This window comes from Cryptotermes secundus, unplaced genomic scaffold, assembly GCF_002891405.2.
Source record: "Cryptotermes secundus unplaced genomic scaffold, Csec_1.0 scaffold26, whole genome shotgun sequence".
In the NCBI taxonomy this organism is placed as follows: Eukaryota; Metazoa; Arthropoda; class Insecta; order Blattodea; family Kalotermitidae; genus Cryptotermes; species Cryptotermes secundus.
This window is the reverse complement of record NW_019743656.1, coordinates 3,544,363-3,571,589: the sequence shown is the minus strand read 5'-3', so window position 1 is coordinate 3,571,589 and position 27,227 is coordinate 3,544,363. Positions and strand designations below refer to the sequence as shown.

The window sequence follows — 27,227 nt, the reverse complement described above, 5'->3', positions numbered from 1 at the left end:
TAACGGATATTTTACATTTATGCCTACAAAACGCGCTAGCATAACAGTAACGCTACAGCCCTGGGAGGTTCTGAGTTCTGTTCTCAGCCGCATTCTTCTTCGATCCTTCCAGACAAATGTTTGTGTACTGTTTGCATTTAGGCCACGGCCGCTTCCTTCCTAATTCTTTCTAATTCATCTATTATATCATTGGACGTTAGGAGTTGAGATAGTTCAGTCGATGTACCGAAAAGCTACGGGCTGGACGACAGGGGTTCAATTCCCGGAAGAACAAGGAATTTTTCTCTTCTCTACAGTGTCCAGACCGGTTTTGGGGCCCACCCACCCTCGTATCCAGTGGGTACAGGGGTTTATTTCCCCGAGGGTAAAGCTGCCGGGGCGTAAAGGTGACCACTAACTTCCATCCGACGTCAAGAATGTTGGAGTTGTACCTGCAATCCCGCATAAATCTTCATGACGTAATTTTAATTAATTAAGCACAGGAATAACTTTACCTGTTTTACATGGTGTAGTTACTCACTGGTTCTATTATTAAAATACAAAAGCATGAGATTTTTTGCGTACGTCCGAGCATGAATCACTGAATGTCGTAATAGCTAGTGTTTCGGGGGGGGGGATTGTAGAGGAAAATTAAAAATATATTTTTATGTCGGAAAAAAGCTTTTTCAGTCCTGTCTTCAATTTTTCCTAATGGTTCCTAATTAAACAAAAGCGATCATTTAAATGTATTTTCTGAATTGAAGATTAACTCTCCTCTGGGATGTGACGTCGTCTAGTCTTGTAGATGGTTATCGGCGTTTTGTCTTCTGTGATAAAGATGGAAGCAGCAGGTCGATCCGAAACTTCAGTAGCCCTCTACCCGATCACACTGCGTCACATTCCAGAGAATTTCTTCTTCGTAATCACCGCTGCGAAAGCCTCAAATGTCACATTTCCCAATTTACTTGCCTTATAGCCTTCCAGTTTATGACACCATATGTGTGATCACCAGGACCTGGATTTTGATGACATCTTTTTTTTTCCTTGTATCATATTCGAAGCCCGTAAATATAAGTCACAGAGATGAGCTGCTGGTTACAGAAATGTAACGTTTATAGGTAATTTTTGTCATTTTTTGTCACTTTTTAGGTCATTTTTTCGGTCTTGGGACAATTTTTCGGTAAATTCTTGTACTTTTAAGGGTACTTTTGTAATTTTAGCCATTTTAGGGAATTTTTCTTCATATGTTTTCAGAAATATGATTAGCACGCAAGTAAAACTGTCTTTCTCTTTTCCCTGCCTCTACAAAGGCAGCCTGCAGCTGCATCCCAAATACCTGCCACCACAGTATGCAATAATAAGTTGTAATGTCCCGTCCTTTACGTTCGTTTTGTGGAAAATGCTGACATTACATATCATGAAACATTTTAAGCTGGCAGCAGTCACCCATACTGCGGCTCTTTCCAAAGGAATTTGCTTAGTTACAAATATTTCTAGTCAGCATCCCTCGCTTTTTGTGACATATTGTTGCTCAACAAAACTCCGTCTGTCTTCAGTTTCTCGCCCTTGACCGTGCAGACAAAGATGCAGTTGACGAAAGGTTTTCGGTGTGAAAAGTTCAGTTCTGTGTTGCACTAGTGATCCATTTTATCGCGATGCCTAAAGCAAAGCCATCTAAATCGTGTAACTTAAAGCAGATTGTAGCAAAATGTGGAGATGATATATTTTCAACTGACGGTAACATTTTATACTGTAAGGTGTGTGACACAAAATTGGCGTCAGAAAAATATTTCACGGAACAACATACTGGCTGCAACAAGCACATACGAGCAGTGCAAATTTCGAACAAAGATAAATTTGTGAAAATGTTACTGCAACAGCGTTCATCTGAAGGCTGAAATAAGTCATCGGATTTGTTCACAGATCTGTGTTGTGCTCCGGTGTCCTCAAATATTCCGTTTTGGGTTCTGAAAAATGAAAAACTGAAACATTTTCTTGAAGTGAATTGTGGTCGTTCTATCCTGAATGAATTCGCCCTCGGGAAAAACTACCTTTCCAAGTGCTACAACAATATCCTGGAAATGGTTAGGAATAAAGTGCAGGGGAAGAAGAATTTCGTTCTTATTAATGAGACCTGCGATACGGAGGCTCGCTACGTGGCAAACGTCATCATTGGAACCTTGGAAATTGGCGGACCAGGTGACGTGTTTCTGCTCACGAGTGAGGTGCTAGAATCCGTTAATCATTCCACAATCTGTAAACTCCTCGACAGGTCGATGTTTCTACTGTGGCCAGAGGGTATACGACACAACGTTTTCTTGCTTTTTGTGACCGATGAGGCCCCATGTATTTTAAAAGCAGACAAGTCAATAAAGTCGTTTTATACGAAATTGGTGCACGTTACTTGCCTAACTCATGCACTGCATAGAGTGACGGAGGAAGTGAGATCAAGATTTCTTCAAGTGGATGCTCTCGTGTCGTGGACGAAGAAGATTTTCGTCAAGGCTCCTGCTCGTAAAATACAATTTAAATCTATGGCTCTTGGTGTTCCATTGCCCCGGAACCTGTCATCACAAGGTGGGGAACGTGGATTGATGCTACAATTTACTATTGCTATCATTTTCAGGTAGTAAAAAAACATTGTAGAGTCAATGAAGACAGAAGATACTAGGGCAATTAGAGCTTCTTAGGAACAGGTCTCGTGCAGCGAAATTGAAGGATAGCTGGCGTTCATAAAGGCAATTTCAGTTCCTTGATGGAACGAATCAAATGCTTGCAGGAGTAAGGAGCAACGCTAGAAGATTTGCTCGCTCTCGCGAAAAAAAAAAAGCCAGTGATTTGGAGAAAGTGTCAGGGGACATTGGTAAAATGGTGCCAAATTCTGACAGGAGAGTCCTTCAGCACTCTCAGTATTGAAGAAGAACTTACTGCTAGTGATTTGGTACACTTCAAATACGCTCCCACTGTGTCTGCAGATGTGGAAAGGAGTTTCTCCAAGTACAAGAATGTGCTGCTGGACAATAGGCACTCACTCAGCTTCGAGAATCTCCACATGTTGACTGTCGTCTATTGCAACTCTGAATGAGGTGGAACTTAAATAGTGGAACATACACCGTATATGTACGTTTGATAAGCGTTCCAACATTGTAGAAAAAATCGTATTAAAACATTTAGCTTCAAATTCAATCATATATTGCGTAATATTCAACATAAAAACGAGGACGAACTTAAAAGAGTAACGATGAGTTCACAGTGTTACTAGAGATTAAAAATACATTTCAAAACAATTAGTACATTTTCCATGACGTTATACATTTTAGGTTCTTTTTTAACTTTTAGGTCTTTTTTTTTATTTTTCGGTCAATTTATAGGTCATTTTTCTGCATTTTCCATGATTTTCTAAGTAATTTTTTTGTATTTCTTTCAGCCATTTTTTAAATATTTTTAGGTCATCAAAATCCGGGCCCTGGTGATCACTAACGTTTCGGAGGGACCTGTTACATCTGTCTTGATGGTTGAAATTGGTGATAGTAGTAGTCATCTGAATTATGACACAATGTAGATTCGTAAGCAGTTAGCGATGTTTCGGAAGAACCTGCTGTCTCCACTTCCCAACTTTATCTCCTGCGCTGTTTCTCCGAAACGTCAGTTACCACCTATCACACCAAACAGTATCGTAACTCAGAATGCGATGATCTAATATTTAGTCCTGAGGTAACTCAAATCGCATATGTTGTTTCCTTTGTTTCAGTTCCCATAATACCGGAGTTTCTGTACGAGATCCGACACCCGAACGAGTCGATGGTCTCAAGCACCACCTCCACCAGCACCAGCACCCCCACCCCCACAGTGACCACTCCAGCACCCCCACAGCCTTGCAACAGCCAATCGGGTAACTTGAGTGAACCAGCCAGCACAGCCTTCGAAACTAGTGAGTAGCCCAAAGTCTTACTCGTACTACGACGTTTAACAACCGTTCAGTGTGACTGATAGAAGTTGTTTTTAATTTTCCATCCTTTACATGTTTTCATCAAAACGACCATCTTCAGAAGGATATTATCAATACATGTAGAGGATTAAGAATTAAAAACACAACTTTTATCAGTCGCACTGGTTGATGGTTGAGAATCTCATTTTTCAAGACCGCGCCATAGCTCAAGCGGTTAGTCGCTGGCTTCCCACCGCGGGTCTGGTCACGTGGGATTTGTGGTGGACAAAGTGGCTCTGGGGCAGGTTTTCTCCGAGTACTTCGGTTTCCCCTGCCAATATTCATTCCACCAATTGCTCCACAATCACCCTCACCTATCATCTGGGGCTGGTACAATAGGCCAGAAGTGGCCGCAGTACAAGGGACTTAGTCCCACCCCACTAGCAATAAAAAAATCTTATATGCAGTTACTAATGTGACGGACCAGGAAGAATCAAGTTAAGTTCAACTATTATAATTTTATCCATCACTCTGTATGGGTGTGTAACTTGGTATTTCTTCTTGGAACGTAGACTGAGTATGTCTGAGAAGAGGGCGCTGAGGAGAGTATTTGGATCTAAGCGGGAGGGAGTAACAGTAGACTGGAAAAAAATGCGTAATGAGGAGCTTCATAACTTTTTCTCCTCGCCCGATATTATTAGGACGATCAAATCAGTGAGTGTGGAATGGTGGTACATAAAGCATACAAAAGTTTATCATTATGCCCGAAGTAGAGAGGCCATTGTAGAGATCTGGGCATGGATGAGAGGATAATATGAAAATGAACCATAAATAAGTGAATAAGTGGACTGTGGTTATGAATGATGTGGACTTAATTCACCTGGCTAAGGATACAGTCCATTGGTGGGCTCCTGTGAACATGATCATAAACCTTCCTGTTTTATAAAAAGCAGAAAATTCCTTGAGCATCTTAATTACTACTAGCTTCTAAGAAGGTCTACGCCGCAGGGAGACAGCAATTAGTTAGTTAGTTAGTTAGTTATTGGAGAGGGTGGGTTTCCCCATGCACTGAGACCAGTATTGGTCCATTGTGCTTCCCTCTATGATATTCTACCAGTCTCTATACCCTACCGATATTGGTGCGTACCATCAGTCCCGACCGAGCCAGCGAGTTCGGCCTCTACTGGCTTGGCGGTATCTATAATGCTTCCCCCATCTATCAGAGGCGTTAGAGACTACTGTTGGGCGGGAAATGTCCTTGAATTTAGCTCAGTGACCTCCTTTGGAGATATGAGGTTCTTTTACGTGCCGTAAAGCTACGACACGGGACCCACGGCTTAAAGTCCCTCCCGGAGGACTTGTTCCCTGAATTTTTCCGCCCTTAAAAATTCCACGACCTCCGCAGGGTTTGAACCCGCGTACCACGAGTCATGAGGTGGGAACGTTACCTCTAGACTACGGAGGCCGCTGAGACAGCAATTATATCTAAGCTTATCTATTCACGCGTTGCCTCTCAGTAAAGAGAACTTGTTTCGTAGCTATCCATACCTAGGTTCGTTATTCCGCTGTTGCAGACATCACGACTACATTATCACCAGAGCAGGCATTGCAGAAGAAACGGCATGAGGACTTGATCAAGGAGACCGTGCCCGTTGGAATGATGTTCGCTTCTAAAGCCTTCGTGCAGCTGCTGGCCAACCCCATCGTGGGACCTCTAACTCACAGGCAAGTCAATTCCTACTGTTGCTTTCAAATGTGAAGGCGGCCTAGTTGCGATGTTGCCACTAAGACCGACACTTCAGTCATCTTGTGACTTGATAGCACTGTGAACATGAACGCATTATTCAGCTTTTACTTAAAATGAGTAAAGGAATTTAAACCAAATTCTCTAGCTAATATGTGAATAATATGATATTTATATCCTTGAGTCTGCTTCTTCATGCGCGTTCCCTTTGTTCCATCTGTATGCATGCAATAACATGAAAACCGCAGAGCGATTTTCCATGAAATCCAATACCGGAAAGTACAAGTAAACTTCATCTATTCATTCAAATTTTGGTTAAAATGAGACAAAAATAACAGGCGCTTCTATTTAATTTATTCGAAAACGGTAAGACTTAGAGAAAAAAGTATCAGACATAAGATAGGTTTAATTTCTTTCTACAACTACTTTCGAAACGTTTTTCGTTCCAATAAATATTTAAACCATTATACTCGATGTGTGCGCAGAAAAGCGTGTGGGCCTTTATGTAATTATTTGTTACTCTTCTCTGAGTTTAACCAAAGCTGGAATGGACTGACAAATTTTAGAACTTCTCAATACCAAAATTTACAAAAATCCATTCAGCAATTCTCGAGTTCTTACAAATGGACAGACAGACAAACATGGCAAGGCTAATAGATCTTATTTTCCAACTTACCATTGCAATAATTTCAAAATGGGTCAATTTTTACATGCATTCATGTAAAGTAAGGTTTATACTGAACTAATGAGTTGTAAAATTAAATTCGGCCAGCAGGATTTAGTGCAAATACTCAGTACAAAATTTAATCTAAATCCTTTGAATAGTCTAAGTTAATGAATATGTAGATTGACAGGTGTGACCTCCAATTACAACTCTGCTCTTTTTTAACAAAAAGCCTATAAACAAACAGTCGCTATCACACACACACATGTCCGTTATCTGCCAACAGAAATGCCCTTAGCACTTGTGAATGCTCCAATCTAGCTGATACTGTGATGTCAGACTCCTAAAATCAGATGATTATAGAAGTCTCATCTCTGTTCAACAAAAGGTCTAATATTTTGCTTTCATTCAGCTATCTGCATTTTGTAGCTTATGTGCCACAGCATTTCACTGCTTTGTATGTACCAACCTTAGGTCTTGGGTAGATTCACTGCCCAATTAGGGGTCCAAAAGTTGTTTTTATGTATATGTCGCTGATGAAAAGAAAGTTACAGTATGGTTTCGATAGTAACGCTACGGTTATATTTCAACAGAACCTGATCTTCTAGGTCATGATTTTGCTCTTGCAGTTCTACCTAATTTCGTTCTTGAATGTTAAAGTGATTTTGACTGTTTTTTTCTTCTTTTTTTATAAATGTAGTTTTTGTTTTCTTTCAGGATTGGCTACAGTATACCCATGTTCACAGGATTCATCATCATGTTCTTGTCCACACTCAGTAAGTCATGACCTACTTACTATACAGTGGCCAGGTCTGAATGAAGTGTTCTCCAACACACTCTGTTCTTGAACCAAAAAAAAAGGCCTCTTAGAGGGCCATTTTTTCGTTACTCTAATTCACCTGACTTCCCTCCATCTCCTCTTTATTCACACAGAGCCATTATTTCATCCAATAACTCTGCCATTGAAAATGACCCTTTTAAGAGCCAGTTTTCTCTACATTGTTCTCCTAACTCTGATCCACTCAGTACCCAAGTCCTGTCCTCCCTCTGTATAACCATACCACTTCTTTCCATGCTTGGTTTAGGCATCTACCCTGAATGTGAAGGCAATATGTTCTTCCGAAATGCTGATACACACCTAACAGATGACAATGTGAATGGAATCTTAAATTTTAATGTTGATTATAATTGTTAGGCCATAAGAACAAATTGGGACACTTTAACTGGTAAACTGACTAGCTAGGGGCTGCATGGACCAGGAATCGGGGTTCATTTCCCAGCAGGGGCAAGAGATTTTCTCTTCTCCTTGACATCAGGACTGTCTCTGGGGGTCCATTCGGTCTCCTGTACAATGGAAACGGGATTCTTTCTCCTGGAATAAAGAGGCCGGAGCATGAAGATCATCATACACTTCCATCTGATGCCTGAGTTAAGAATACATGGAGCTCTACTTTCACTCCTCCATACATTGTTGTAGCTTGTAGATTAATAAGCACAGGAACTCTGACACAAATATGTCTGTCTTAACCCAGCAAGTTGATTATGCAGTAGTGCTTCTGCCTTATATTCGGGTGGCCCCGGTTTGAATCTCTCCTATCATGCCAGCTATCCTGACTGTGGCTTTTCGTGGTTTTCCTCAGTCCCTCCAGGACATTTCCAGGATTCTATCACAATTAGGCCATGACCAATTCCATTAAAATTATTTCCAGTTTATTGTTTACTTATCATTCTTCCATTTGATATTATGTAGTCTGAGCTACTGACAGTGTTGTTAGATAAAAAATAAATAATTCTATTTCATTTAGCTGTTCACACCATTTTTGTGCATTTGTTATGTTCACACTACATGAACTTTATTCCTTAATGTCAGTCCAAGTCATGCATACTCCTATAGATCTATTAGGCTTAGATAATTATAGTTTAAAATGATTTTCTGAATTGGTTCAACTTGTAGTATCCATAACCTATCTTATAATGTCGTGATATGTATGTTTTTTATAATGTTAGCATGTTTCACGCAACTAGAGACTGACAGTGAAAGCGTTTCCAGCAAAATATTTAATTATATTCCATCGTGGGCCACAGAGTGTATAACACTGCATTAGCCAATTTGACATCATGATGGAAGATGCACTGGATCAATGAAAATTTAATTGGAATTGGTGTTCACTCTGGCCGTAATGAAATTACAGCAAACAGGAAACGGAAGTGGTAGAGGTTCTTTGACTTTCAAATGAAACACATCACTCTCATCATGAACTGGTTGATCCTCAGGTACATGAAAACCTCATACCATAATGAAAACTGCTGCTTTTTCATTTTCCTTTTCAAGGTAAAAGAAAATGAAATATGAAGCTGAGAAAAAACTTTCATTTGCAGACCAATGTTGTTTTCTTTGAAGTCATTACTTCATTGATGGACGGCAGCATAATATGTGCCAGTCATCCAAAAATACTAATGACTTAAAGAACGAAATTTTTATTTTAATAAAAATATAATAATACACATAAACAACATTGAAAGTACTGTCTTTTTGGATGTGACATCATTTAATTTTGGAAAAGTTTTCATGTGACTGTCTTTTGCTTCCATCATCAGGGTCAAAGGTTAAGCCATGTAAGCAGGCAGAAGGAACTCTTTACTGCTTGCTTGCTGTACTTGCTCCTTGACCTTGAAGAAGGAGGCAGTATTTTCTTCCAAAACGCCGGTGAGCTTTTATCAGATTATACGGTACGGTATCACATCTCATATTCACTACCCTGAGAACCTCAAGCCTCACTTGAGCATTATTTTTTGCTCCATCAAAACACAATCTATTTATAAATGTACTTTTCCCAGGCCCCAAAATCTCATTATGGCAGCCCTACTTACATGACCATGTATCCATTTCAAGAGGGCTGGAAATCCATAAATATTATTGCATGGTTTTATATCCTTACTAAAAACACAGAAATCTTGGGTTCAGACATGGTTCAGGTAAATGATTGTGCATCATAATTTCTGAAGCACTAAGATATACACAATTACAATTATGCCTGTTGTTTTATATTGGTGTGAACCCTGGTCTCTTACATTGAGGGAAGAACCTAGACCATGTTGAATAAGAACAGGGAGTTGAGGAGAATATTTGGACCTAAGAGGGAGGAAATAACAGAAGGGATGAGAAAATTATATAATGAAAATCTTCACAAAATCAAGAAGCGTGAGATGGGGGTGGGGAATGTAGCACATATGAAAGGGATCAGGAAATCATACACGGTTTTTGTGGGAAAACATGGAGGCAGAAAAGCGTTTGGAAAGCCTACACATAGATAGGAAGGTAATGTCAAAATTGTTCTTAAAGGAGATGGGTGGGAGGGTATAGGATGGATTGAACTGGCTAAGGATAGGGTCTGGTTGGCAACCCCTTGTGAAAACTGCAATGAACCTTCTGTTAACATAAATAATGGACGATATTTTCACTAGCTGAGCAAATATTTCCATGTGAAGAGGGGCCCTTCTAAATAGAGATGCTTATTTGCAGCAACTGTCACTGTAATCTGATATGTAGATGCTGTGTTGTTTCAGTTTTTGCATTTGGGCGCAGCTACAGTGTTCTGTTTCTGGCAAGGGCACTCCAAGGCATTGGCTCCTCTTGCTCCAGTGTTTCAGGTGAATGATCATATTTCAAATATACTCTGCCTTATGTCAGAAACTTAGTACGGGTTCCTTACCTCGCATTTGGGGTATATAATAGGACTTCACAGTACCCTAGTAAAGTCTGTCTTAATTATATGCACCTAAAAATTATAACTAGGCTGTGGAAGTATGAGTACAGTGTACAGTTTACAGATTCACTCAGCAGAAGGAATTATAAATGATCTTCATACTATTTACAAGAAAATATAATGCAGCTAATATGAGAAAGGTGAGCGATATTCTATAATTCTAAAGGTGCTTTGTTTTATTATATAAACTGAGTTACTAAACCTGTGATGAACCCTACCTTATAATAAATAAACACTGAATTCACATGTGATTATTCACTTGATACTTATTGAACTTAGTTAAAAGTCAAAACTATATACTGCATATGGCCACCATGATCGAAACCTGTACCATTTAATAAATAAATATATAGCAAACTATTATATAATGTAGTTGCGCAGATGAAAGGTCCATAATTTCATATACTGAGTGACTAGGCAACTCATTTGCAGTTATTACATGGTTTTAAGTAAAAGTAGACATTTGTATTTAAATGTTGTGTGACATACACTTCAGAGTTATATTGCAACAGGGCACTACATTGGAAGGATGAAACAAATCTGATTTCAACGCAGACTAAACTCAGTATACACTTTCCTTCTTTTTGTTTTCTTTAATTGTGATTAATTGTGATTGCGTTCAGAGGGCCATGTTTCAGTGTTGAATATGTAAGGTGAGATATGTACTCATATTGATTTTCTTTAATTATCTCAAAAACTGTGTGACTTCAGGAATTTTGGCTGCTGTATGTTGTGTTATTGACAGAGAAAGCAGACGTATCCCCAGATGAAAAATGTATTTATCTGCTAATATTTTACACTATTATTCAGTTTTAAAAAGGACTGTGGAAAGCTAATGTTAGATTCTCTGTCTATTCTAGTGGTAGAACTATGAACTGAGTTATATTTGATCACAAGAATATAGAACAAATTTAGGGGCCAATATTGTGTTACGGAGGTCAAGCTGTAGCTTGACTTCTGACTTCTGACTTGATCGACTTCTGTCATTGTACTCATTATTTTACCTTATTTTTCTCAAACTTGGAACCTAAATCCAGGAATGGGGATGCTGGCAGAACGTTATCCTGATGATAAAGAACGAGGCAACGCCATGGGAATTGCATTGGGGGGGCTGGCGCTGGGGGTGCTCATCGGCCCACCCTTCGGAGGTGTCATGTATGAGTTTGTTGGCAAGTCTGCACCTTTCCTTGTTCTGTCAGCCCTGGCTTTAGGAGATGGATGTAAGTATAAATTATCACCAATTCCTTGCAAGGATTCACTTCCCTGAAATAACCTCTTAACTGTTTGAAAGTAGATTTTAAATTTTGTGTGCAATGTTATGGAATGCACCCTTTGGAATCATGTTGCAGTACTACAGCTGCTGATGCTGCAGCCTGGCGTGGTGAAGCAGGAATCAGACCCTCCATCTCTCAAGACGCTCATCATGGATCCCTACATCATAGTGGCTGCAGGTAACACATGCCTACTGTTATGCCCTTCATACCCCGATTGAAATACGAGTATTCACCATATAGAGACAAACGTATGTCTCCGAAAGAAGGGAGCATTGAGAATAAAGAAAATGATGGTGATAATAATGGTGGTGATAATATGATTCTGAATGTCATGGTCAAATGCATAACATTGTGATCTGTCATGGGTTCAAAAATCTGATCAGAGACCAGCTTTTCCTGAATGAGGTTTCCATTATTTTTGACAGTCTCTCCAAGCAAAACCCGGGACAGTACCTCAAATTAGGCCGCAAATGCTTCTTTTCACGTCCTTTCTGCATCATTGTCACTATTCACCCTGTCAGTCAATATTATGTAGTTTGTTCTATCAGAACTATTATTAAATAGATATAAATAAACAAGTTATATTGTTCATACAGCATTATTTGAGTAATTTAAATAAATGAAATAATTTATCTAATTTGTAATACCCATAGCTGCTGCAATGAAATCAATGTTAGTCAGCCACGTTTGATATTAAATACAGTGTCTTTAAATAAGCTGTCCATTTACCATTAATCTGCTTAGATAATTACTGTGAATACTTCAGGTGAGATGATGTGCTAATGTGTTACAGGCGCCATTACATTCGCTAACATGGGAATCGCAATGTTGGAACCGTCACTGCCTATTTGGATGATGGACACCATGGATGCTGGCCGCTGGAAACAGGGCGTCACCTTCCTCCCAGCCAGTGTGTCCTACCTGATCGGCACCAACCTTTTTGGGCCACTAGGGCATCGCATGGGACGGTATACCCCACCACACCACACTCCCACTTTTGTAACTTAGGAATATAGAACCACAGAAAAGTCTCACATAAGACAGCTGATTCTCTTATTAAGATTGAAATCTGAAGTCTCCCAAATAGAAGTCAGTTGTATTGGGTTCTGTTAGAAAATATGCAAATAATTTTACGAAATTTTGGTATTTGTCAAGCAAATACACAAGGTATGCAACTTCATTTGGGTCTTCAAGTAAACTGTCAGTTATATTCGGTCAATATCTCCAGAATTAATATTTTTTTATTTTTCAAGTCTCTTATTTGATCCATATTTGTACATTTTCAGGTCTCTCAGTTGATTCATGCATGTCCATTTTATGATCTTTTAATAGATTCATGTTTGCATGCTTCTGGCCTCTTAGTTGATTTACATTTGAACATTTCCAGGTATTTTAGTTTATACATATTTGCCTTTTTCAGATATCTTAATCGATTCATACTGTCCATGTTTATGGCTCTTAGTCAACATTTCATCTTTATCGTTTTTTCTGGTCTTTTGGTTAAAATTTTATCAAAATCTGATGAAAATTTGGGAATAGTTCAGCTTAGTTTAATTTAGAGTTTAAGAATACAAGTAGTAAGAACACATATGTTCCAAAGAAGTCAGACAGGAGAAAATACCACAAGGTCTTGACAGACAGCTGCCCTTTAAATTCATATTCAGTCTCTGTTCCCTTAATGTTTAATCTGTTTTACTTACATGAATGCAAGATATTTAAAATTACATTCATATTTGATGCTCAACCTACGTGTGACAAACGTCTTCATTCCAGATGGCTGGCATCTCTTCTAGGGCTCATTATCATTGGAATCTGCCTCATGTGTGTAAGTATCTGTCCTGTCCTACTGATTTGTCTATGTGGCTGACATTTTGGACGTTGTGTATCCTCTCAAATTTTTTTCTATCCACAACATTTCAGAAACTGAATCCTTTTATAGATTCATGATTTGACAACTGTGAATATTAAGATGGGGAACAGTGTACCCACTTGTACTCTGCAGCGCAGTGGTTCTCGACCTTTGTGAGACCACAGCCTGGTAAATTCTGTCTTTATAATACAAGGGCCAGTGCCTGGTACCAGGCCACATCACTGTTGTTGAGAAACACTGCTGTAGCCAGACTCCAAGAATTTAAGGTGTTATGAACAGTTTACGCTTTTAGCATTTGTGAACCATGTGCATGTCTTTGCTTCATATTAGTTGTGTTGTCACACTGCTCACCTGTACAGAGTTCTTGTAAATTTTGTGAGTCACTAGAAACAGTATGCATCACATATGCTGTCTGTCTTGAATCTGACTTTCATATTTTGTGAACCACAACAATTATATGTTACACTTTCTGTCTTTCTGGATGCAACTAACGTCTTTTGTAAGTCACAAATAACAGTTAACTGTCATGCTTGTTGTGTTGTCAGATTCCTCTGGCACGCAATATGAATCACCTGATTGTTCCAAATGCTGGACTTGGCTTTGCGATTGGCATGGTGGACAGTTCCATGATGCCTGAACTTGGTTACCTTGTGGACATTCGTCACACTGCAGTGTATGGCAGTGTTTATGCTATAGGCGATGTGGCATTCTGCCTGGGTTTTGCTATAGGTGAGTCAGATTCAGTACTGTTCTCTGAGGGCTGTCACATGTAGGCTAATTATTTAACTGCCTGTTAATTACTTTCATCAGGAAATATGTCAGAAGGCACCAGTCCACAAGAGTTTTGTTCTGCTTGAGAATTTAGAAACTAATAGCTCAGTCAGTGCATAGCCTTTTCAGGCTAGACATCAGGAAAAGGTCTTCTCTTTTTCTTCATTATTTTCCTGTTCTTTCCCCTTACTCTTTTTTTCTTATTATTTTTATTCTCCTCAGCTATTTTTTCCTCCTCTCCCTCCATCTTCTCTTCTTCCTCTGTCTTCTCCTATTCCATTATCTCCCCTTCCACCACATCATTCTCCTCCCCTTCCTTCTTCATCTTTCTTTACTTACCTCCTCTTGATTCTACTCCTTCATCACTTTGCTCATCTGAATTCAATTATCCAAAATCCTGTCTATAGTCACAAACATACGTGTGACAATATATTACCTTATTTCTGCCAGAGCTTGAATACATGTCTGTTGTCTGGAATTACCTTACTTTAGCAGATTCGAATAAGCTGGAAAATATACAAAGGAAGTTTGCAAATTTATGCTATAATAGACTTATTCGGCCCAACTCCTTTTATAATAATGAATCAATGTTGAATTACTTACATTTTTAAACGTTTTATTCCAGGTGACAAAATCTTGACACTATATTTCTTATTAACGTTTCCAAGTAAAAAATTGATTGTTGTTTTATTATGGAAACTGCTGGCCTCTGTGTAACCACTAAGCAAATTAGAGACTTTTCCACCATTAAGGGCAGTAATGTCTCAAGACTTAGCCCTTCAACAATGTGTGTCACAGCTGTAAACAATATGTGCAGATTTCTGGACGTTCTCAGTAAACATAACATCTCCCTCAAAGATACATTTTGCTTTGCTAAATTCTACTGCGTTACACCATTGTCATGTTAACTTCTATTATTTTATTGCCTAGTATTTAATTTCAGTCTAATTCCAGTTTTAGTGCTAGCCGTAGTCTTGTTGTTGTTGTTGTTGTTGTCGTCGTCGTCGTCGTCGTCGTCGTCGTCGCCGTCGCCGTCGCCGTCGTCGCTGCTGTTGCTGTTGCTGTTGCTGTTGCTGTTTCTTTCCTCCTTCTCCTCCTCCTCATCATTTTCTTCCTCTTCCTCTTCATCTTCTTTTCCTTCACCTTTTCTTTCTTGAGCATCCTGACCCATATATTTCTGCATTCAGAGTTTGAAAACAACAATATGGTGTGATGACCCTGTGGCATAGCCTGCTTTGCATTGCATGAGAGTTGACGAAGTTGCCAAATCACATGGTTTTCTTGAACTTTGCAATCTTTGTTGTGTTCTGTAGGTCCTGCATTGAGTGGCACACTGGTGAATACCATTGGCTTTGAGTGGATGCTGTTCGGCATTGCAATCCTGAATTTCCTGTATGCGCCGCTCATGTACCTGCTGCGGAATCCGCCAACCAAGGAAGAAAAGAAGGTGCTGATGCCAATAACTATCCAATAAGTCTACAGTCAGTGTCATAGGTCACAGAAAGAAGTTCCATCAATTAGAGTCTTCCATAATCTCCCTCCAACTGTCACATTTCTCCCCCAAATGTACTTGCCTACATTATCGTGTTGTCTAGCCAATGTGTAATCTTAATGGTAATCTTAATTATCAACGAGGGTAATGGACTTGTTGACATAGGTCTGAGGGGCTGGAGGGAAATACAAAACTAGGTAGAGAGGGGGAAGCCTATCATCCATGGGGCTTCTTTCTGTGGCCTCAGGAATCTTTCAAACAATGTTGATCCAATCACAACTGTTCAAAATTTTATATAGTTTACTTCCTAAATTTTGTAAGGAAACACACAATAATAACAGTAGGAACAGCCCTCAGTAACATCATAAAAAGTGGATAAATTACAGAAGAGAGGGAAGTTGAAAAATATATGAACCTTTGTGTAACAAATGAAGAGAGACCGCACTGAATTTTCAATAAGCATTGCACCATAATCTACAAAATTTAGTGCTCTGTAAATTAAAAACTTCTCAGGTGACAAAACTTAAGAGGCAGGAAAATATATTACATGCTTATAGCGAAGTACATTTTACGTTATGCATGGCAATATTAATTTGTATAATTTGTCTCTTTGCTTCCTCTGTGTTTGGATATTTTATCTAAATATGAGAATTATAGCAGAAGCTAAATTAATAATTTATTATCCCCTCACCTTGTATATAGATTATTCATAAATATATCGTAAAATTAAGATAATACCTTATTTGTGTATTAGTTGGCTTTAAGTGAGGAACTGAATGTTATAAGTAATTTAAAATTAGTTGAGAAACCTTTTTGCTGCACTAATCTTTAGTTGTATTTATTGAAACTGTATTAGATGATTAAGACTTTTTGTTCTGTTTTTAACTCTTATTTCATTTTGCAGTATTTCCAATATAATATCTTAAGCATTTGTGCTTCTCTGTTGTAATTATTTTTTTGTTTATTAAACTTTGCTTACATGGTATCCATTTATATTAATGTGTTATACCCTGCCATTATTTCATTTTGCAGTATTTCCAATATAATATCTTAAGCATTTGTGCTTCTCTGTTGTAATTATTTTTTTGTTTATTAAACTTTGCTTACATGGTATCCATTTATATTAATGTGTTATACCCTGCCATTATTTCATTTTGCAGTATTTCCAATATAATATCTTAAGCATTTGTGCTTCTCTGTTGTAATTATTTTTTTGTTTATTAAACTTTGCTTACATGGTATCCATTTATATTAATGTGTTATACCCTGCCATTTTCTCTTGGTTATCAGTCCTTCTCTTCACAGTTATTTTGAAATTAAACCTGAATATTTCTTATAGATCATTAGCCTTTAAGTTTCATATTTATTTTTCTTATTTGTTATTTACTTATTTGTTTATTTATTTACTTATTAGGGCCACGTCATTTCTCAAGCAGTGAGGCACTGGCTTCTCACTGCAAAGTCTTTGGTTCAATCCCAGGTGATTATGAGTGATTTTTTATGAACACTGGAATGTGTTTATCTCCAAGTTTCTTTGGTTCTTACCTGGTATTCATCATTCCACCGCTGCTCCATGCTCATCTCACATTGTGCAGGAGCTCCTACCAGGCAGCACATTATCATATACTCGGTCTTGTAAGTCTGAGGATTCATCTTGGACCTGGCACTTGGCAGATTATGATATGAGGAAGATTTGTTTTATTTGTTTCTATATTAGTGAATTATTTTCAACCCTACGAATAGCTCATTTTATTCAGTGTCAATGTTCTTCTACTCCCTATATGTTATGCATCAGTGCATGTGAATGCTAAGTATAAAAATAAAAACTAATTAAATATATAAAATATATCCCAATAAAATTGGTTAATGGCAATCTGTTAGACATATTCCAAGAAGTAAAGTAAGTATTTAAAATATGCAATATTTCTTACAAAGATTTTATTACAGATTAGGTAATCAATTAACCCTTTAAGGGACAGTCAAAATTCTATGCAGTACATGCCTTAAAGTTCAGTAACTAGATATCTGGCCCACTGAGAGCATTTATATGTTTCATTTGGTTTGTACTATGAACATCTGTTATTTTATTATATGTAAATATCCACCCGATTTCTCGAACAGATATCTGGTGCTATTTCTTTGAAGTATCAATCAAATTTTTAAATAAGCCTGTTATTTAGATGGAGTTTGTGTTTTATGATTTGCCCTGTAAACAGCCACATTTCATAGTTAAGTTTATGCATGAAGTAAATATTATTATTTGTTCAATATTATCACAAAAGAGGCAATACCATGGTCCAGACACACACTAGCTTCTTACCATAATGGCCCAGGTTCTAATCCAAGTAATTTCATGTGAGATTCATGGTCACAAAGTGACACTGGGGCAGGATTTTCTCCTAGCTTCTTCAGTTTCCCTTGCTATTCATTATTCCAGCAGCCAGAAAATTTGCTTACATAATTGGGTTTGTTGTTATTTTGTATATTTTCTTCTTTACTTCATTTGTTTTTCTAAATCCTGGCAGAGACAGATGCCTCCCTCCGGCAAGCACCCATGATTGGCGGTGCCTGTAACAGTCGAGAAATTGACTGATACTGGTGATCAACTTCAGTATGAAGTCACTGTAAGCCCAGAAATATGTCTCTATCTGGATGAGATGGTGTTGAGAGCAGTCCAAAGTTCCTGCCATGAGTGGAAATCTGGTCAGGAATAGACATCTTAGACGGCTTGTGTATAGAGAACGGTGTGACAGCGTAGATCAGCCAAGTTGCCACCTGAGAAGGTTGATTTGAGACGCATTCTTTACTGCTGCTCTTTCATTCAAATCGTGATCATTAATTGACAGCCATAGAAGTATGTTACATAGCAATAAATATAAATGTGAACTACGTTACTACCATTCTGTAATCAAAAAACAGTAGCAACACAGCAGTTGCTGTGACTAGATATCATACTACAGGGGATGTACAAAAATATGGAAACACCTTGTGAAATGTATGCCTGAATTGAAGTGTTTATTTTAGCGATGTTTGTAGGTGACGACGTCGTATCTGCCCAATAGCACTACCTGTACAACCTCCACAATACGTTGCAAGCTTCATCTGTTGTTGAGACAGTGTTCTGTGCAGTTTTTAGTGCATCATGTCAGAGCTAACAGAATTCGAATGCGGGAAAATTGTTGGGGCATGTATGGTGGGTGCTTCCGTAACCAAGGAAGCCGAGGTTTTTGGTGTTTCGCGAGGCCCAGTACCCAAGATTATGACGGCATACAGGACTGGAAAAACCTCATCCGATAAATACCAGCATGGACGGAAATGTGTGTTGAGTGATCTAGACAGACGAACATTGTGTAGGATTGCGACAAAAAATAAGAAAACTACGTCTGCAAAAGTGANTCTGATGCCTACCCTTTGACCTGTCCAGCAAGGGAGGCCCTGCCAGTAGCTACGCTACCGCTGGTATAACTCTCAGGGTCCTTGGCATACTCAAACCCCCTCACCACGATAAGGTGGAGACACCAACGAGGGGGAAAACCACTCATCAGTGATCAAAATGCCACTATGAGGAGAGTGTGGTGCTGAAGTCATAAAACCTGGATATGGAGTAATGGAAGACGGTCATTTGGTTGGATGAGTCCACCTTTCTGACTTCTGGCCAAGTTTACGTCTGGAGAACGCCATCCCAAGCTTACGATCCAGATTGTTTGCTGCCAAAAGTGAAACATGGTGGGGGGTTTGATCATGGTATGGGCAGCCATATTGTGGTATTCTATCAGACCCATCATTACCCTGCAAGGTCACTTCACTGTCAACGACTATGTGACCATTTTAGACAACCAGGTCCAGCCCATGGTGCAAACTTTGTTCCCCAATGGTGATGCCATTTATCGAGACTACAATGCGTGTGTTCACACAGCTCACATCGTCCAGGACTGGTTTTCTGAGCACGAAGATGAAGCGTCACGTCTGCCATGGCCCCCACAATCGCTATATATCAATATCATTGAGCCTTTGTGGTCTGTTTTGGAGAGCAATCTGCGTGCGCGCTATCCACCTCCATTATCGTTAACAGAACTTGCCAATGTTTTGCAGGAAGAATGGTAAAAGATTCCCTTGAAAATCATACAGGACCTCTATTTATCCATTCCAAAGAGACTGCAAGCAGTTCTGCAAGTCAGAGTTTGTCCTACACCATATTAATCATGGTAATGTGTTTTTTGTTGGGTGTTTCCATATTTTTGTCCATCCCCTGTACTTTAATTACATTCTGTCTGGCTCTTCTCTTAATAACTATGGCAACAACAGCAGTCTAAGTCACAGTCTATGGGAATTTTTTGTTATTGTGACCAAGTTATGAAAAAGTTAAAACTGTGTTTTTATTAGGCAAACGGAATTTCTTGACTTTTGGGTGGCATTTACTCTTTTACTGACCGTACCTACCTCCACATAGGATCTATGGGATGGGTCCATATAGCTTCTACTCCCATTTTGTATTTTTAACTGTTTGCATTAAACAAGAAATATTTTCTATGGCACCTGAGAAAACTATGCGTTGTCCATTTGACTTGAGTGCTGGGCTGGAACAGTAAACCACATGCCCTGCCATTAGTAAACCTAAAACGTTTACTCTTTCAGACGCAACAAATCAACTTTTGCGTAGTAATGGTTTACTGTAGGTTTATGAAAGTGATATCAAACAGCAATTCCATTTTTTTCGTTATCTTCTTCCATTTGCCCAATTTCCTGCCCTTCTCCATCTTTTTCCTCTTATCCTCGGCTCCCCCTTCTTATTTTGCTCGCTTTCTGATGGTCTGAGAAATGGAACAGATTAACATCATATGTAACAATTATGTATTTCATTCCAGTCTTTGATCCTTGGAGAGAAGTCTTCAGTACGATATGTGACGTACCAGAATGAAGATGACGATGAGTAAACATTATTACTGTCACGGTATTTATACCACACTCTGAAGATGGTGTCCCAGCCCAAAATGCTGGAATTTGTCTTTCGTTGTGTGTTCTCAATGAGAACAGTTCACAAATACAAGAAATGCTCGCATTGCGTCAGTCAATCAAATAACGATAAACTTGGCCGAATGCCTATATAAAAACCAATCTATTTACTATTGAGCAACTCCCGAATTAAATAATATAAATTTACAAGTACTGTTCACTATAAGAATATGCTTGTATGCACTGTGAAATATCATATACACACATATATTGTCGATTGATTGTTTATATTCCAGTGCATGCAACTTTGGGAATGAATATACCGATCAGAGAAACTGTAAAATAATATTACCCGATTAAGAAGAAAGGTTTATAATGCTGATAGAATGAATATGCATTAAATCTAAGACGGATTTATCATGTACTATAACTATTTAAAGACATAATATAAAGAAATGGTACAGATGCGCCTTACAGAGACCTCCAAACATGATTTCATTATTTCTGAACAAGTAAAAATTAAAGAAATATAATATCATTTCAAAATTAGTCATTTGACTGAATTCCTACTGTAGAACAGTACTACTCTCATTTGTTGTAGCTTTTGAGTGCAACACACATTGAAATTGACATATTTACTTCATTTTATCGCGTGTAGTCCTTTCCAACAGTTTGTTTTCACAATGAACTTAATCCCCACAACAACTGTATATCTGTAAGAAACAGAATTGATTCAAATAAGGCATTTATGAAGTGTTCCAATAGTTGACTTTAATATGAAGCTAAACATTTTTTCTCTCATGGATGAGGGTTGTCCAAACTGGGCTATCATATTGTGTTGTATTTTATTGTTCTTAATGTTTCAATGTGATAGCAAGTTATGATGAAATTTTCCCCATTCACAGATAGGCCAGACGTTATGAGGTACCAGCTTTGGACAACTCTTTTTTTAATACATGAGCCAAAACAATGTAGACCTAATTAAACGTCATTGTTAGTTTTCTGAATAGTTATTCTCTATGGATAATGTCTGTATTGTGGCTGTCCACGTACACAGGGCTGTCTCGATGCTGGTACAGCTTTATTCTTTACATATTTCAGAAGTTGGTTAGCATTAAGGAATTAATTTTTATAAATATTTAAAGTGTGTACCAGAAGTATTACAACAAATGCTGCTGACCACTGAATATAGACAATAAGATAGAAATTTATTTCAACTTGTTTATTACATGATAATATGATTACTAACAAATATTCTATTCTGGTACACAATTCCAATTTCCTCTCCTAATAAAAAACATTTTAATATTTCATTAAGATACTTTGTTGAGAATTGGCATTATCAGTCGGTACAGCCACTATGCTACGGACAGGATGACCAGAGAATTGGGGTTCAGTTCCTCCTGAGGACAGATTTTTCTTCTTCAATGTGTCCATACCAGCTTCAAGTTCCACTCAACCTCCTCTCCAGCCAGTATCGCATGCTTTTTCCCTGGGATAAAGCTGTCAGGACATGAAGCTAATCACTCATCTCCATCTAGTTGTGAGATTAAGAATGCATGGAGCTTTACCTCCAATCCTCCAGAAATTCTTATAGCATTGTGCTTAACTAGACACAAGGACAAAATTGCCTTTTTATCTCTGTTATTAGACCTGTATCAAAAATTATCCATATTTAGATATTGAAGATTTACTGTTTGGAGAGCTCTGTATTTGCTAACAGCGCTGAATATCACAACAAAAGCCTAAAAACAGGGTAGCTCAGTGGAACAAAACTTGGTACTTTTCATTATTCTTCATTTCCTCTAAATGCTTTCATTGGCCAGTGATATGTCTTCATATTATCTGCAAGCAAATTAAATTTATCCATGGCCAAATAATTTGCATTACCATACCAAACCCACATATCACAACTTACGTATGTATACCTCTTCCAGATATTCCATAAATTCATCAAACAAGCGCCGTATCAGTGTCTGAAGTCCTTTAATATGTCCAACTGACTGTAAAGATATCAGATCATCTATTTTAATTAAGAATGGTTTTAAAAAAATTCCCTTGATAAAATTTAGTATCTGAAAATATTTATTTTTCCATATTTTCAATAAATGTAAAAGTATGTTGCGAATACATCGCACTTCTACCTTATCAACTTCTCGTTGAGACTAGAGTAGGCTTTGTAGATCTGGGATGATGATTAGTATAGCATATGGGCATTTTAATCCCATTAACCCACCGAAAGCGACTTCGATAAGAGTGCATAAAATTTGAAATTCCATTGATATTGCATAATGCATATGCCGGGTTTACACCTGGAAGATGGGTGTCCTTACTAAGGATTTTTGTGAATGGCTGCACAAAATCCGATTACTATAAGGTTCAATTTAAAAAATACACCCACGTACAATTTCGTTTCTAATTCGGAATCAAATTGCGCATTGATTTATAGACTAAAGCGCTCTTATCACTCCAACACTGATGATCGTAAAATCGATCAAGACATTTTAGTAGACTCTTGTGCATCTGCCAGTATCTCGATATTGCAAGATATCAGCAACAATTGTTGTATTGTGCATGACTGTGTCTGGGCTAACCTCTCAGTTCATATTTCTGCCACGACTTTGCCGTGACAAATGCCGTGTTAGTCAAACCGGTCAAACCAGACTTTGTTTCCATCATCTAATTACTACATGCCAAGAGAAACAGAAGTATATGACTCAATGCATTTTGTGGCGTTAGCCAAATTTTGTGTATTGTAATTAATAAATCAATCAAGAGATACACTTATCATTGTGCATGTAAAACTAGCATGTTGTGTATCTTATTTATGTTCTACTCTGTATAAATACATATGCTGAGGTTGTTTTTTTAAATTAAAAAAACTTAAAGAAAGACAAACTTTCTTCAGACGAGCTGAACTCACTGCTCTCTGAATTGTCTTTGTGAATAGACAATAAAATGTCAAGACAAAGCTAAAATATTTCTTCTCTCTGCTGCGCATTTAATGCGCTCAGCTGGTTTGGGTCCGAATACATTTACATGACGAGCAGCATCAACTTAACACCATCTGGTGGCAAGTTTGAGAGCTGAGGGGCTCGTCTGTAAGATATATTATATTAACTATATATTCTTTATGATAAATATTAAATGTGGGGATATAAGCAGAGTATTCATCTTCCCCTTATAAATATCCGGTTAAGTGTTGCGTGGCATTTGTAAATGGAGTGCTTCAAATGTTCTATAGTGTTTGCTGAAATGTGGTGCAAATAAATGGCAACTAAAATGTCCAATAAATCCCTTCTTCTTTATGACCCTGTCTTTCAGCGTAAGTATTTATTTGCAAAAATAAAACACAGCCATCATCCCTATATTTCCTATCATATCAACGAGGTCATTGAAGAACCACGAAGTATTTACAGACTGTTACCATCACTCAGGAACTTAATGCTGGAAGCTTCCTATTTAGGTGATCCTGTGGAGAGATTCCAGAATCAAAGAAGAGCAAGACAAGTGACTGCTTCCAGTATTTTGAGGAATCTGATATCAGATGACTGCATCAATTGCTGTTGAATGAATTAAGTACTTTGGAGATGGGTATCTTCCCCAGTGGTTTATTTTACAGCTCTGCGTCGGACACACTATTAATTCAAGGAAGGTTTTTTTTTTATTTTAAACATGTCTACCCAGTGTAGTAGCATAAACATGAGCAAAGAGACAGAAACTGAACTCCATGAACATTTAAAACATTTCAGCTGCAAAAGATTGCAGTACTTTTTTGATCCCTGGAACACACTATCATTCATATGAAGTTTCTCGAACGTAACTGTCATTTGCGTTCGTTTTTAAATGAACAGACCGGAACAGATTATATGATGATATTGACGTCATAGCTATAAACAGCTTTTGAACAAAGATGCTGCTTCAGTCAACTTCTTTGTACAGAACATTAAGCAGTCTGATGACCTGAAAGGGAATTAGAATTTTTGGATTAATTTCACATGTACGCAATCTGGGCTCAAAGAAATAACAATGATGATGTTAATAACAATGTAAAAAATGAAAAGTGTGTAATGTTAATTGCTCTCTCTTACTGTAGTCTAACGAGCCGGGATAGTGTTGACTTTCAGCGGACTGCAGGTGTTATAGTGAAACTGGGATAGCTTTGGAATAACAACTAGGCTATGGTCTGTATGACTGAGGAATTGGGATTTGATTCCCAGCAAGGAGCAAGAGATTTTTTCTGTTCTCCATAACATCCAGACAGGCTCAGGGGCCCAGCCAGTCTGCTACACAGTGGGTACCTGGAGCTCTTTCCCCAGGTACAGAGTAGCCAGGGCATGAAGCTGACCTCTCACCTCCATCTAGTGCTGAGGTCAAGAATGTGGAGCTATACTCCCCCATATGTCTTCATGGCATGGTGCTTAATTAATTAAGCTTATATATAACTTTACCTTTACATGCGGTTATACTCCAAAAGATAGAACTCTTTACATTTTATGCATAATCATGTATTTCTTGTAGCACGAACCTGTTGATGCAGGTGGATGGAACTAGGACAACAATGGTGATGCCTTTGAATATATCAATGTGAAGCCAGAACTAGATGATCACCAGCAGTTCTGCTCATGGATGAGTTATGGAGAGCCGTAGACACTGTGCAGTCCACTCAGATGAAACATGTTTGTTCATACATCAGTTTAGAACTTGTAAATAATTCTTGGCATAACTGTTTTTAATACTAACAAAGCAGTTATTTGTCATCCTTGTAAGAGGGTTGTTGCCACACCACTACCCTTCCATTCATGTCTCCAACTCCGACCAACTGATGACTGTAAACCAGAAACAGTGAAGGGTATTACATATTAGCGGGTGATCCAATAACATTAGGTTAGACTTTTGATTTTGTTCTTAAAATAGTAGGCCTTTGATTCCATTTTGAAAAGGTTAGGTTCCTGGTCACCCCCCCCCAGTTTAATTTCTATGGTTGACAGAACTAACATGGCAGTACATTTCTGAAGTTTATTGGGTCACTTAATATGTAAGTACCCAGTAACATGTTAATAATTACCAACCTTTCCAAGTATGTGCTCATTTTAGGTTCTACCTGTTGGTTTATTTCATGGTGGTGGGATCAGTGTATAGTGATGGAGTTGGTGGAATTTAAGGTACATGAAAACATGAACCCAAAAACTGGATGCAGACATAGGTTCAATGCGTGTAGATCAAAGATAATTTTTTGGGGTCTGGGGTCTGATAGTTGCTATATCCGTTGCTATAAGACATTGTATTTATCTGCATTTAACACATTTATCAACATAATGCCACCTCGATTTTTAGGGCTCTACCTTGGAAGATGGACTCGGCAAGTTCCTTCAAAAAATTTGTACCTACCTATTAGACTAGATTGCATCTAATTGTGTCTAAAACATCTTTGAGGTTGTGTGTCATCACTTTCTCCTTATGTCAGCATCAGAAAGTTACTAGATTCTGTTTTCAGCACACGATGGGAACTATAATCTCCATTTCAGAGGTCTCGAGCACACAAGACTTTCCTTTCATAAGGTTGCCTATTCAGAATATGATGTGTGCTCAGAGGTGTTTCACACAGACAGTACATGGTCTCACATCCCTGGAAGATTAAGCTTCCTAGTCAGTGTCTTGAAAACCTCAAACCTCATGAAAAAAATTTCAATAAAAATTTAGTATATCCTTGGGGCACACAGTAGCGTAGTTGTTTCAGGCACAATGCTACAAGTTGGAATGTCACAGGTTCGATTCCTGTTGAGGTCACTGGATTTTTAATTGTCCTAATCCTTCCAGTCACACTATGGCCCTGGGGTCTACTCAGCCTCTAACAGAAATGAGTACCAAGAATCTTTCTGGGGGTAAAGGGCAGTCAATGCATAAGGCTGACAACCTCGCCGCCATCTGTCTGCTGCCACATGTCTAGAAAATGTGGGAGCCTCGATGTCTCTCACATGGTCCTCCATGCCTCCATGGTATGCTAAAGGGATAGCTTTACCTTTTTTATTTAGTATATTCTTATGGGTAATTAATGTCTGCGTTTCATGTCAGCGGAGATCTAACTCATTCACACAATATGTCATAAATGCCGCTAAAAATGATACAGATTACTGGGTACTTACATATGTACATATTCATGTTTAATGACATGATATGCTGTAAATTTTAAAGTACATTGCAATCAATGCGATCAGATAAGTTGAGCTTCACTGCACTGAAAGGGTAAGTATAAATGAGCTCAGCTGATATGACATGAGCTCAGGAATGCTCAGAAAAGTGAAGAATTTGGGTTCACTGGTCATTGGGCATAGCTTTTCTTTACTCCACAGCATCCAGACCAGCTTTGGGACCCACCCAGCACCCTATCCAATGGGTACCAGCAGCTCTGGAGGCATGAAGCTCACTGCTTACCCCCATCTAGTGCTGAGGTTAAGAATACATGGAGCTATACAGGGTGTCCCAGGAGGAATGGACCAAACTTCGGGAGGGTGTTCCTTATGTTAAAGTATGCCGATATAACCCAAAACACCTATGTCCAAAGTTGAACGGTTACGGAGATAATGGCCCGAGAAAAGTGTGGTCTTCTTGCAGGTCCACGCACTGTGGACAGTCAGCTGTGACTGTTATCTGTTTGTACTTGAGTGTGGTGATGTCACACTAGCCGTGATCTCATGCGCAACCTACCAGAGCCTACAGATTACGTTGCGGCGGGGTCGTGAATGGGTGGTAAATTAGTTGTGTGATGAGTTGCTGAAATGCCT

At 38.4% G+C, this 27,227-nt stretch overlaps 2 protein-coding genes across 7 annotated transcripts in view; one reads left to right on the top strand and one right to left on the bottom strand.

The window, feature by feature from the left end:
- Positions 1 to 23,750, top strand: part of LOC111874165 (synaptic vesicular amine transporter) — a 136,670-nt gene extending 112,920 nt beyond the window's left edge. For 2 of the 3 annotated variants that reach the window (XM_023869419.2, XM_023869418.2), the window contains exons 3-14: positions 3,731 to 3,910; positions 5,482 to 5,632; positions 7,033 to 7,091; positions 9,883 to 9,966; positions 11,120 to 11,302; positions 11,432 to 11,533; positions 12,150 to 12,324; positions 13,130 to 13,181; positions 13,772 to 13,955; positions 15,311 to 15,444; positions 16,904 to 16,969; positions 20,355 to 23,750. In XM_023869419.2, the coding sequence (XP_023725187.1) occupies positions 3,731 to 3,910; positions 5,482 to 5,632; positions 7,033 to 7,091; positions 9,883 to 9,966; positions 11,120 to 11,302; positions 11,432 to 11,533; positions 12,150 to 12,324; positions 13,130 to 13,181; positions 13,772 to 13,955; positions 15,311 to 15,444; positions 16,904 to 16,969; positions 20,355 to 20,423 (1,439 nt within the window). In that variant the 3' untranslated portion in view covers positions 20,424 to 23,750. The remainder of the gene's footprint in view (positions 1 to 3,730; positions 3,911 to 5,481; positions 5,633 to 7,032; positions 7,092 to 9,882; positions 9,967 to 11,119; positions 11,303 to 11,431; positions 11,534 to 12,149; positions 12,325 to 13,129; positions 13,182 to 13,771; positions 13,956 to 15,310; positions 15,445 to 16,903; positions 16,970 to 20,354) is intronic. The other variant, XM_023869420.2, reaches the window with a different exon arrangement.
- A 278-nt stretch (positions 23,751 to 24,028) lies between these two features.
- The window catches only part of LOC111874166 (WD repeat-containing protein 34), a 13,718-nt gene continuing 10,519 nt past the window's right edge, over positions 24,029 to 27,227 (bottom strand). For 2 of the 4 annotated variants that reach the window (XM_023869421.2, XM_023869423.2), the window contains exons 10-11: positions 24,971 to 25,271; positions 24,320 to 24,405 (exon numbers count right to left, since the gene is read on the bottom strand). In XM_023869421.2, coding sequence (XP_023725189.1) covers positions 25,193 to 25,271 — 79 coding nt within the window. In that variant the 3' untranslated portion in view covers positions 24,320 to 24,405; positions 24,971 to 25,192. Of the gene's footprint in view, positions 24,406 to 24,970; positions 25,272 to 27,227 lie in introns of all 4 variants that reach the window. The other 2 variants (XM_023869422.2, XM_023869424.2) reach the window with 2 other exon arrangements.